The sequence below is a fragment of the Frankliniella occidentalis genome, unplaced genomic scaffold (genome assembly GCF_000697945.3).
Source record: "Frankliniella occidentalis isolate FOCC.00 unplaced genomic scaffold, Focc_3.1 Scaffold15, whole genome shotgun sequence".
In the NCBI taxonomy this organism is placed as follows: Eukaryota; Metazoa; Arthropoda; class Insecta; order Thysanoptera; family Thripidae; genus Frankliniella; species Frankliniella occidentalis.
Window position 1 is genome coordinate 1,059,361 of NW_026267145.1, and position 13,498 is coordinate 1,072,858.

At 35.6% G+C, this 13,498-nt stretch overlaps 1 protein-coding gene across 9 annotated transcripts; it reads right to left on the reverse strand.

The window, feature by feature from the left end:
* Window positions 1-723: 723 nt before the first annotated feature.
* Window positions 724-13,494, reverse strand: LOC113211491 (1-phosphatidylinositol 4,5-bisphosphate phosphodiesterase). Of its 9 annotated transcripts, none has more exons than XM_052263943.1 (24): window positions 13,442-13,481; window positions 12,385-12,502; window positions 11,549-11,732; window positions 11,416-11,475; window positions 10,591-10,731; window positions 9,137-9,216; window positions 8,613-8,763; window positions 8,436-8,539; window positions 8,129-8,292; window positions 7,836-8,046; window positions 7,634-7,724; window positions 7,368-7,532; window positions 7,057-7,248; window positions 6,778-6,921; window positions 5,757-5,889; window positions 5,217-5,374; window positions 4,922-5,128; window positions 4,609-4,773; window positions 4,318-4,522; window positions 3,943-4,230; window positions 3,639-3,810; window positions 3,350-3,562; window positions 2,999-3,245; window positions 724-2,905 (listed from the first exon to the last, which is right to left on the reverse strand). In XM_052263943.1, exons 3-24 carry the CDS (start codon window positions 11,708-11,710, stop codon window positions 2,837-2,839), a joined length of 3,522 nt encoding a protein of 1,173 aa, XP_052119903.1. In that variant the 5' UTR covers window positions 11,711-11,732; window positions 12,385-12,502; window positions 13,442-13,481; the 3' UTR covers window positions 724-2,836. The 9 variants fall into 9 exon arrangements, with proteins under 9 accessions (XP_052119903.1, XP_052119904.1, XP_052119905.1 ...); XM_052263944.1 differs by lacking the exon at window positions 9,137-9,216 and adding an exon at window positions 10,077-10,156; XM_052263945.1 differs by lacking the exon at window positions 13,442-13,481 and adding an exon at window positions 13,299-13,440.
* Between the last annotated feature and the right edge of the window lie 4 nt (window positions 13,495-13,498).

Sequence of the window (13,498 nt, forward strand, 5' to 3'; positions counted from 1 at the left end):
AAGTCCATTTGAAATTTGGTGGCCTGAGAAAAATTTTATACACGCGGAAAGTCGACCCACCGACCTCCCGCGCTCTGAGCGGGCACGCTACCGACCGAGCCATAGAGTCGCGAAACGGATTAGCGCTCCAGGGATCGAATCATTCTACGCTGTCGCTGACTGGCGTCGCTCCTTGTCTCCCGTAATACAGGACCGACTTTGAACGCGCAGTGGAGAAGACGGGCGGGCGGCCGAGCGCGCTAATTCGTGCTCGTGTCAAACTGCTCGCCCGAGATTCGACTCCCGGCTAGGGCAGATATATATTTTATCTCCTTCACTTCTGTGGCAGCTGAGGTTGCTCAATTGTGACCAGTCTTAAACTGTCTGCGGTTCGACTCCCGGCCAGCGCATGTTTTTGCCGCTTTTCGTCCCCCGTAATGCAGGACCGAGGTTTGGACGCAGAAAGCAGAAGACGAACGGACAGCCGAGCGCACTAAAGTATCATCGTCTGAGATCATGCGCCCGGGGTTCGACTCCCGGCCAGCGCAAATAATTTTTTTTTCGTCGCTTCTTGTCTCCTGTAAGACGGAAATATTGGGTGGGAAAGGCTCGAAAAAATGTGGGATGAACGTTATTCGAACCACCGTCCACGCCCTAAGCGACGAAAAGCGGTAAAAAAAAATACAAAAAAAAATACAAAAAAATAATAATGTGGGAATGGAGAAGGATGATGCTTGACAGATCTATTATGCAATTTCGTAAATTTAATTTCATTTTCTAATTATCAGCTTGAATAGAAACAGTTTGAACTTTGTGTAACATTTACCTGTGATAAAACAAGGATGTAAGACTTGGCAAACATACAGATGATGGCACACTTTTCAAATATAAACAGCTGCATTCAGAACGCTTATCTTTTAATTATTGACTAGCACAAAGTCATGCAAATGACGGGCAATAAGCTTTAAGTTGATCTTAAAATACAAAAAACACAAACAGGATGAATTGGATTGCCTCAGCGCAATTAGCATACATATCGATACATATTTATTTTAACAGTTCTCAATCGACAGAATATCAATATAACAGTCCTTAAGTCTATTGAACTTTTACCATAGCTGTTCAAACAACATAAGATTTTCAGAGAACCAATACACGGGTATTTGTTATAAGTAAGTAATATCACAACATAAGCATGAATAGGAGAATATAAAACTGTAATGCATATGTAAAACTCAATCAGCTTTATAAAACTGAATCTCACTACCTCCTTGTTAAAAAAACAAACAAACAAAAAACACACTCTTGCACTAGGTCACAAATGCAAAAGGAATTCCAAATACCTAACAACAGTATAGTGTACACATCACAACTTTCTTCACGCATGAAATACAGGTTGTCAGAAAATTATTCACAATCTCAGGGTTGTTGAATGTTACTACTTCACTTGCATGTCACCAACTCTTGTGATTTAGGTCTTGATAGACCTGTACGAACATTCAATCTACTACTCTTCAATAGGAGAATAATTTGCCTAATAAAGCAAAGAAAAGCACTTTAGGAGGCAAAGTGAGCACGCGTTTCTTTGGAGTCCCTCCTCAATCTATAATTAATCAAAAAATATTTACTATGGGCTATACAGTTCCTCTCAATTTAACAGTAAATTTAATGTTTCATATTTAAAAGTTAGATAATTTAAAAGCTTATGGTTACTTTTAAACTAGTACAAGTTCCTTTTTTGAAAAGATCTACTCAGTTCTTACAGCCCTCAGTGACTAGCATGGCTGATGATAACTTTTAATGGACCACAAAGACTTTAACAATTTTAGTGTCAGATAATCAGTTCGTGTTTATTGTCACTGAAATGTCTTGAGATGAGTCAATAGTTGTTATGTGATCTGCATACCAATTTCTTTAGAAAATAAAGTGTCCCAAATTAAAAATCACAAATCATTGGACATTAACGGTACATACTAAATCAAGAACAAAAATATCTACAAAAGAATACATTCAAAACAAGACATTCAAAAAACAAAACACAAAACTAACAAAAGTAACAGTGTTCATTAAATAATTGAATTCCCTACAGCCAGATTTTTGTGTAACAATGAATCAATGTCTGAAAGACAATGATACCCTAGATGAATAAACCACAGCACTAATTAATTTAAAACTCCTGCCTAAAATGTAAGATTGGTACACACAGTAGACAGGGGAGATGTATTAGGTAAACTCAAGGGCTAACTACTTACTGAACCAATTACTTCTTCGTGCCTGGTGTGCAGGCAATATTGTGAACCAGGATATTCATCAATCCAACACACGCAGTGTTTCTAAAATCCACGCAGACCAGGAGACTTTTAAAGAAATATCAAAATGGATGTGATGCATCTCTTAGTAGCATTAAGGAAGCACAAAACAAATATCAACAATTTGACCTGTGCACCTGTGCACAACCTGTGAACAACATCATGCGGAAATTCTCACAGATTTGGCCCACAGTTAAGAGGAATAAACTTCTGTTCTAGACTCTAGAATAAACTGGGCACAATAAGCACATTCACATGCCTTTAACCCCTAAGAGGTTCAAGAGTCAGAGTCTCAACGAGTTGATTATAGCATAGCAGCAGTCATACATAGTAAAACTATTCTAGAAATGCTCATATCTTATAGACACGCCAATGTTGTTACTGAAATACTATATGAGCACAGCTCTTAATAGAAATACATTTCATAATGTGATAAAACTGTAACATCAATCAGCTCAAAACATTTAAAGACGCTGCAAAGAAAACAATTGCTTTGAACAAGGACGCAGAAAGGCATAAAATAAGTTCACTGTAGTGGTGTATCTGTATCAAGCAAAAAACTCCTTCTTTGGAGTAAGTTGACACTCAATTTGCTCTCTCCTGTGTGCTTCAGCACGCTGAAAAAAAGATATCAAACAATGATGTAAAATAACTAGCTTCACTCAATATGATCAAGAGTAAAAGGGCACATTTTGAGATAATTGACAGACCTCTTCAATCTCTTTCATCACAGATTGCTTTTCTCTTTGAAGCTCAACTTGAAGGTCCTCTTTTCTCTTCTTCAAAATTGTTTCAAGTTGCCGATGGTCTTCCATAAACTTCTTCATATTAGTTTGTTTCTTTTCACGTAAAATACTATCTTTTTCTGTTTTACTCTTAAGAGTTTTATCATTGTTGACTTCTCTTGTTGTCTCAACTGATATCTTTGCCTGTTTTTGATTCAATTGTTTGATTTCTCTAAAAGTAATAATTAAAAGATTAAAGAAAAGCATTTTTTTTTTTAATTTTTTAGAATAAATGCAGTACTTTAAGTAAATTAACTTGAGGTAGAAGTGGCATACCGTTCACGCTGTGCTTCTTGCTGCTTAACTTTGGCACACTGTGCTGATTCAAGTAAGTCCTTCAGGACATCCTGTTGTTGTAGGAGTTGATGCTTTTTAAGTTCCCACATAGCAGATCGATGCTTTTCTTTTATCTCTGTCCATTGCTTGATTTGCTCAACAATGAGATCACGGATAGCAGGGTCTGAACTCAGCTCATCTTTCGTCTTATAGCTGTAATAAAATTAAGGAAAACCAAGGATGCATAATGTAGTGACAAGTACACGTGTGCAGTGTTAATAATAGTTACCTTTTGCCTTTGGTAATTTTTTCTACAGCCAAGCACTGAGTTTTCTGCACAGACTGCAATTCTTTATACTGCTTTCGTTGTAAGCTGTCTTGCTCTTTTTGATGCTTTTTCAGAAGTTTACTGAAGCTCTTCTCCTTTTCAAGAGAGGCTAATTTAATGGGCTCATCGTTAACTAAAAACAATGGATAATTATAAATGACATTTGTATGTAATCCACAATTGTGGGTTTTTAATTCAGGTTCAAAGTGAAGACAAATTCTCATTTATTAGATGAATAAATAAATTTGTAGTTTCACATACTTACTGTCACTTTTGTCCAAGAGAGCAACCGCACTTGTCACGATAGCAGAGCTGTTGCGACTGACTAGCTTTCCTATTTCTCTTGTACTGCTTGAAGGTACTCCAGCTTCATCCTTACTTCCAGACTTGCTTCCTTTTTTCATTGTATTTCCTGATGCAGCTATTTCATCAGTGTAGCCATTTTTATTTCCTTCCTCATCATCTTCGTCAACTCCCATTTGCTGAATCATTTTAGAGTGTTTCTCACGTTCTGACCGATACTTTAAAGGATTCGACAGAGCATACATTATGTCTGCAAACAAAATTCATAACATATCAAAAGTCATCCTTTGCATAGCTAAGTTACTGAAATTTAAAAATGATGTTTGGTATTCCGCACCCTCATAGCCAGTAGGAACATATATTTTAAGCTGAATGTCACAGAATAGCATGGGTAAAGACATAGGAAAATTGGCCTCTGTTCTCAGGGCAATGTGTCGATATCCTGTTTGTAAACCATCTAACGGTAGGATTCTCTGTCCCAACATTTTTCCTGTTTCATCAAAAACACCAAATCGCAACACAGCCAAATCAGGAAGGACAACCTGCATGGAAATGTGTAATTGAAAGTAATATGAATCAAGAAGAAGAAACACGCCAGACAGTTTATGAAACAAAGAATAGCACAGACCTTTCTAAAGAAAAATGGACTTTCATTATAGCATGGATTCAAGCCGTTTGATGGAACCATGCGAGTTCTGAACTCTTTGCGAATAGTATCGGTAGGTAAGCCATACATATCAACCTCTACATAAGTACCAACTTTTTTGTCTGATAAAAATTGTCCTGAGATGACCTGTCAGAACAGTTAACTAATTAAAAGAAAAGTTGTACCTTGTATCACAATTACATATAAAAATGCACTCTATCAATGCATTTTTATGTAAGAGTGGGGAAAAATAGAAGAGAAAAGATGAAAAACAAAACTTTGTTTATAAACATACCTGTACAGAACACTGAGCTGCAATAACTCCATCAACAGTAGTTTCAGCAAAGGGGTCAAAAACTTTATCTTCTCTCCTCATGAAATCAGGCTTTAATAAATATCCACAATTTCCGTTATACTCAAATTTGCCTTGATTTAGCTGCATAGCTAAATCAGGAGTTTGAAAGTTTAACGCCACCATTTGACATCCAGCATTCCAAAACACCTTCAAAAGATTTTGTTGTTATGATTTCATAACATTGAAGGTATGGTATGTATTTTTACTTACAGAAAAAGCAGGGCACCAAACATACCTGAGGTAAAAAGTTAGTTGACTCAAGCCTTGTACCCCGTGGATATATCCTGCTCATTTGACGTTTATTGTACTGAACAAACTCAATAGCTTGGGATTTAAGGTAAGAGAGCCCATTTGTTTCATTAAAAGATGACATATTGTAGTGAAAATTATTTTCTAAAATAAAAATCAAAACCAGAAAATTATGGAAGAAGTACACATTAACAATATACACACTGCACCATGGGTTGACTGGGACATTGTGGGTAATTTGGACCACCTCCGTACAGCCATACCTATGAGGTCAATGACTTGCATTATTCATATTTCTATATTTGTAAACCTCACTAGTAGGTGGCAACATAAGTCAAGAAATAGCAGTATATGACAGGTGGTCCAAATTATCCGATCCAAAGAAAGCCACTAATGAGGGTATCTACAATGTTAAGTTATGCACAAAACAGTCATAGATGAAATTACTGGTAAGACAAAACTGTAGTTCATTGCACAAAACATGGATGCACAAGCTATTTTAAATAAGATGGGACACAACACTTACTTTCTGCAACATCAAATCCTTGAAATTTTACAGGTTGGGCATAATTAACCATGGAGGATAGCCAGGGGTGAACACGCGTGGTTGAGCCAGTATAATGTGTTGGGATTGGTACACCCTCAAGTACATCAGGGACCTAAATAGATACAAGGTAAAACAAAGGAATTGTTAGTAGAGAAAATATTGTTGACAGTGAAGAAATAGCCACCGCTTGGCTCTGAGCAAATATCCAGATTGAGTTCAGAGCTGAATTGGGGAGCAGAAAAAGATGTTCTGGTATGAGGTGGGCGTTTCTCCTGTGATCAATGTTTTTCTCTAATAACACGAGAAAAAAAAACTACAGGCCAAACAGGTTTTGATTAACTGGGTATCAGATAATACATGATACTAACAGAGGATACAGGATGGTGTTTACCATCAAACACACTACAGTATTTACACTGAACCATTACAACCTTATATTTTAAGTCTCAGACAAAATGTAAAGCAAAGCATCAGGTAGCATAAGGTGCATTTCATAGTTTCACAAAAAAAAAAAAAATAACTGGAAAATTTGAGAAAACCTGCTACTTTAAGCATAAAGGCATGAATATGTTTGGTAAAAAAATGTACTTAATAGCATCTCATCATTAAAGTAGAGTTTCCTGTTCAAACTCAGAGCAACCAGAAATTCTTAAAACAGGATATGCATACACATTGCTTTAATTGTTCGGAGTGTAAAACTTTTTCAAGCAAAACACGCAAGCAAGATCAAAACCCCATAAGGTGAATATCATAAAAAGAGTAGAATAGATAGATAAAAACAAACTTTTACTTTTAACACCTAACCTCTACGCTAAGGTCAAAAATCACAATTTCTGCAAGGCTAAAAGGCAAGCAATACTGTTCTACATTGCAGAATAGTCATACATAATTTATATCAAGCTAAAAAAACTTCAGGATAGATTTGGCGCCTTCATCATGCACAAAGATAAATAAATAGGTATCAGCAAAAGGTAATTAAGTAATTGACCAAATTAGTCACCTTCTTGTCAATGGAAGTGCTTAAAGGCACAGAAACGTCATCTTTATCCCCTTCAATTAACATTAATTCACCTTTCATGTATAAATCTAAATCATCTTGACCCGAATTTTTCTCCAATCTTTTGCTTTCCACTAAAATTTTTCGCTGTAAAGGAACATTGCTTTTCTAATAGACATTATCTGCAGTTTGAAGGTTTTGAAGACTTTTAGTGGATTAGTAACTCACTTAAAATGGATAAAAGAACACGTAAAAATTTCCAATGGTAAGGTATGTGTTTACCTTTTTGTCCAATGATATGACAGTTGGAGCTGAAGCATCAGAATCTTCTTTCTCACCATCATCATCATTAAGTTTTCCAGCTTTAAACTTTTCTAATCCTTCCTTTTCCTTTTCGGGATCAAGCCTTTTGTTTTTAATTAATATTTTATTTTTTAATGCATTGGGCGACGGTAATATTGCACCAGGTAGTATCTACAAAAAACAGATTTAAACATTTTCAAATAACTTAATTTTGAGTAATTATGTATTGGTGTACTTTATTTTAACTAATTGGAAACAAAGAAAGCTATTGCGCGAGAAATTAACATTACTGGAAAATCTTTCAATGGTTCTTTCAGAAGTAGATCACCAAAGACATCATCACAACATTTTGCCACAATATACTGCTGAGATATTCGGCAATGGTTTTCAAAGGAAAGGATTACAGGGTATTCAGATGTTTCAAAAGCAGTATCCTTGATGGCATGAATGGCCTCCTAAAGAATAACAAACAAAAATTTATTGGCAAATTAAATTTTAACTTCAGAAGGGCTCTGATTTCACTTTGAATTAATAGACGGTCAGTAATTGTTCTCACCCTGAAAGGAATAGCTGTGCACATTGCTTTCCCATGTGTTATGATTGGTTCTCCACCATTTTCTCCATTCCAAAGATCCAATTCAATGCACCTGAAAATGACACACTCCGCTTACTTTAATTGGGCTAATTTATCTACATCATGACAAAACTGAGGTAATGAAGTTGCCAACAACAGAACAATGAAACTACACAAGACGTACCTACAACCTGCAAGTAAAATTTGCCTATACATTTCGACACTTGACTTCCCATAGAACTGCCGTCCTGTTAAGTAAGTATTGTGGGATGAATTGATGTAATAATGAGCCAATGGCTGATCCATATTCATATATACGTCTAGACGATCAAGAAACACAGGTGCATTTTCATCCGACATCAAGTATCTTGTAAACCCATCTTTGGAGAGCATTTCTGTAAAAATAAGAGTGCACTGATTTAACAGGTCAGTGTGTTCCAAAAGCTGAAATGTATAAATGCTTACTACTAAACTTACTTGCTTTCTTATTTTTCTCATCCTGTTCATAAGTGCTGATTATTTGCATTGCTCGTGCTTCATTGTACATAGGATACAGAACTTCATTCAATCTGGGGTCTCTTTGTTTCTCATTTAAAAACTTAACAAACTGTGCGACATTAATAAACTCTCCATCTTCTGTTCTGTAAATGTAAATAAACAATTGCTCTTTACCAAATGCTTAAACAAATGGAGGCACAGATATATAACAGATTTAACACATTGCAGGTTTATTAGGAAAATTGTATGGTTCTGAACATTCTAGATCATATTGATAAATACTCACATGGCATTGAAGAGGTCTCCTATATCATCCGTTCTAGGACAAATTTTGTGGTAGAGAGTGTAAAACTTTTCAAAAGTAAAATCTTTTGGCTCAATGAAATCATTCTGAAATTTTGAGCGGTTTAGTAGAACAAGAAATACATGATATTTTAAAGACAAAATGCACAAGAATACTTACCTTTCCCTTCTCAGTTTTATTACGCAGTTCTAGATCATCAAGATACTTGATTACATCTCTTGTATCCCTTCGACCAGATGCAAATGTTTTGACTACTCTGTTCACGGGAACTTTTCCCAAAGGATCCGTTTTCATACACAACTGCATCCAACTGAAATTGAATGGGAATAGATTAAAATAAACCCAAGGAACACTGGGGAAATGTGGTATCTTGGACAGAAAATTGCTTGTGTAAATGAAAAAGTAGGAACAGCACTTAGTTAACAACCATGCGTAAATATATTTTTCATGCACTGAAAACATGCATTTAAAAAATGTTTAATGGCACTTTCCTACATCTATGTAGGAATTTTGGTACTTCCCCACATTTTTCATGCATCTGTAGTATAGGAAAACATCAGGTAATTAAAGTATTATTTAATGAACCTGCCCTCTCAATGATTGTGTAACTCTAGCACCAGTGATAAAAGCACATTGTATAGAAGATGTCTCAAACTGAAGTTATGTTTATATCAAAAACTTACTGTTTCATGAGGTTGGTTGAAACACAGACGTTGTTCATTTTGTTGTTGTGAGTTATCTTCCTTAGGCCATTCTGCCACTCCTAGTATTTGACATCGATCCCCAAGCGCAACAGAAAAGGAACAAAAACACAACTCAAGCAATTTCATGCAGTAGTAGCAAATTAAAGCTATCAAATACGACAAGTTCTCTCACAACTGTTTTGATTGTTCCTTTTTTTCTATTTGTTCAAAGAAAGGCTTGCAGGTGAAAAAGCTATCCAAAATAACTACAGATATTGATAAGCAAGTAAAACTACATAATGCAACACTTTAAGTTTGTTACAGAACTGGATAACAAAGTGGAGACAACATTTTTGTGCATACTACAGTACCAAGCACTGGTTTTAGCATACAAATCACAAAAATCTGTACTAACAAATACGTCATTTGAAGAAGAAGAAGACCAAAGATTTTAAGTTCTTTGAATGTGATATCTGAGGCTGCAGGATGACAGGAGGGTTACCGTTCCAGTTGTGAATTTTGGAAAACATGTATGGTTTATAATTATTTAAGAAAATAGCAGAAAATTTGACTGAACACAGTGCTTATTAAATTACAAATGTGTAAGTTGTGTGTGTGTGTGCGCTTATTTTTCCTTTCTGATGTCAAGTACTGCCTGGTGGAAAGTATCTTGCATACAAACATAAGAATATGGGTGTAGGTAGTGAGAAAAACAGAAGTACTTAGAATAGACATTAAAATAAGAACAACAGTAAGTGAAAAAAAGAATAAGTTTTGAGTTTTACGCAAAATAGAAAATTATACAATTTCATGCAGAGCACATGTGTTATGTCACAGAGAGTAAACCCAGATTTTTGGCAGGCAATATTCCGAAAGGAATAATTTATGTAGCCAAAATGAAGCAAGCAAGAAAATTTGAACTTCACTACTGTCCACTTACTGTTTCTTGAGACATGTCATAGGGCAAACATTATTTGCTTTAACATTGTGTGTTATGAGCCGGATACCTTTTAGCCAGTCCTGGAATTTCATGTAATTAAACAAAGTGACACTTGTCACATAAATAAATCTTAGAACTCGCTGATAAAAATGATGTACATGTAGTGAGTTGTGCCTCCTAGACCACAATGAACTATGAAGACAGATAGACTATGATGTCCTGTATGGTTTTAATTACGGTATACAAGTTTCAACCTAAAAATGGCTTACTCATTACTTACAAATACTGTAGTTTGGATAGCTCACATGATTGAGGTCCCTTACTTTAACAGTGTCACTGAGTCTTTTCCCTTAACAACTGCTGCCAATTTTCCGCTCTTATATAGCATAGCCCATTAAGAAAACTTAAAAGATGACAATTATAGTTACAGTCTCGTGTTTTTCACTTAGTATTTAGTTCCACTAAATATTAAATGATGTATAACAAAACAAAAGTGAAAATGAATACTACTCACCTCAGCTATTTTACTATCTGGACACACCACATGGTGATAGTTAATGTTGACATAGTCTCTCCCACTACAAATTGTAAGAACTCTATCTTCAAAAGTACTGTCTCCATAATTGGCTTGCATCTGAGTGTAGAGCTTTGAGTCCTAAAACAGTTGTGAACATGCATTAGCTAGAATATGTAATTACAAAGTATTTCCCTACTGATACAAAAGAAACCACTAACATTTCACTAAAGGTGACATTCACAGATTGCCCAGCAGCACTTGGTAGGTTGTAAACTGATGTTTTAAAGCTACTCTAATATTATTAAAAGTACTACCTAAGAGGGTTCTAATCTATGTTGCTGAGAGGCCTTAGCCACATTTGGCTGCCGTCTCTTTTCTTCCTAGATGTGAAAACTTCCATTCAACTACATAAATAGTGAAGAGATCATGCAACAAGGAGTAGGACATATCACAAGTTATGAAAGGGCTTGGTCTCTGTGTCAATACAATGGACATTTGTGCATGTGCATGGGAACCTTGTTGCACAAACACTCACGTCAGACCAACCATATACATGTAGACAGTTAGCTACCTGTAATCGTATACCAAATGGTAGAAGGGGACACAAATGACCAATGCTTTTCTATACTCTAGCTAGTAGTGATTATTAGACCCTTTCATCAGATAATTATGTCAGAAGGCTCACTAAGTAACATGTACAATACTCCAGGTAGTGACCAAATTTTAAAGAGATTGCAACCAGTCCAAGTGCAGAGATCTAAATCAAATTTAATACCACAGCATACACTGTAAACGAAAATGATAGAAGATTGATACTGATACCTTTGAAATCCCTCCCTTTCGAATATCGCTCACTTGACACAATTCCAGGACATCGCCATCCTAAAACAGAGCATTAGTTGTAGTAAAGCTTTAAAATATTTACAGCAATTCAAAGATGGACAAAATAACATACCCTTCCTTCTTTTTTCCAGTAGATAAAAAAACCATATTCATCAACTTTGAAGAGGCAGTTTTGTTCCAAGCCTTCTTCTTCCGTCCATTTATCAAACTCACAGCCATTGATGAGTACATCAGGCACTTTGATGTGCCAATCAAATTCAAGTTTCTTTGTCATGACTTTCTTTGCCAAAATCAAGCTAAAAATAAATAAAAATTTCAAAATTAGAGGAAAAATCTTTTTAAACACAAAAAGCTCTCTGGAAAAAATGAAAAAATCTGATAAATTCATCAAAAACGGGCAGATGTGCCCATGTGCGGAGGTTCCCCCATGAAAATGATGGCAATTAATGCGGTTGGGCGGTGTGAGGTTGTGTGTCTTCTTCTTAGCGAATCAGGGGTAGGGTGCAGATTACTGAAAATGCCATGAAATTTCCATTTAATAAACCTGCAGTCTTGCATTGCTATTACTCAAGCAGCATAAAAAGATGAATCTGATTATTTAGTTTCTACGCGTTTGTAAGTGCATTTACATTTTAAAGAAAATACGCTTCGCCTAAAATGTGGATTGTTTATTTTCTTTGAGTCACGAGCCTCTACGCAAGTTTCCATCAGACACAACATATCTTTGCAGGTTGTGTCCAGAGATATGCACCCAATAAGCTACTTACGAAGAAGAAGAAACACAACGGGGCATCACCCAACCGCATGTATTGACATTATATTCAATGGGGGAACCTTCACATTCCACATGTCATCCAAATTTATTATATAACATGCAAGTACTTCTTTCTAACGAATACAAGAAAAATCTTTCACCCAAACAAAGAAATAAATATTTTATGGACTCACACAGGCAATATGACACATGGGGATTGTACATAGCTCAGTAGGAAATTAATGAATTTAAACAGATACCATGCTGATAAAAATGCATGATTCTAAGTTAGCACAACGGACCAACATGCACCTGCAACGAAGAAAGAAACAAGTAAAAAATTTAGAGAGCGCATGCAGGTATGTAAATGTCAATGGAGATAAAGAAGCTGCTTAAATTTGAAACAAATATTAAAGTCACTTTTGGGGAGTGGCAAGACGACAATAAAATCTATCAGGACATAAAACATATTTAAAATAATTGCATCAGGCACCAATAAAATTCAGAGAGGTCAGAAAACTTGATCATTAGATTTTCACACAGCAAAACTTTGAACATTGATACTCAAAACATGAAAATTATGATGCATCACAACATTTCCATAGTTAAATACATAAAGATGGACTCATGATGAAAGTAAAGTCTAGGATTACAAAATCTAAACTCAAACCTGCTCAAACTAAATTTGTGCTTGAAGGTATATAGTGTTGACTCGATTATCTTTCAAGAAAAACAAATAACTATTTTAACCTCAACATAACCCATAATTAGTCAGAAACAAAAGCGAATAAAAAACAGTTAAGGTAACAAAATCACTGATGACAAGCAATGAAATAACTTATACAAGAACAGCTATCTAGCTTAATGTGATCAAAGAAACATCAAAGAATGTCAATGACATTTCAATACACAGTCGCGAATAAGATTATATTTCCAGGAACGAAGAGGGGGCCTGGCAAATTTATAAAAGAAAAAGCGTGAAATTTTGTAATGAGCCATAAAAGTTGTTTGATTTTCAGAAATGTATCATAATAAAAGGTTAATATGGCATTTCTACCTGTTGTAAACAAAACAAGGAACAACATTTTGAAAGGTCACATTTACTTACAAAACAAATAAGGCAAGAAAGTCATACTGTATGGGATAGCATGGAATGTTCCTCCGTCATGCGAACCTAGATCGACTGCTTGTTAACGGTCACAAATTGAAATCTAGCAAAATAAATATCCAGCTGTGTACCTGTGTACCTACCTGATAGACCACACGACGACAGCGACTCAGAGAGGGGAGGGGGCACGGAAAGGGGGG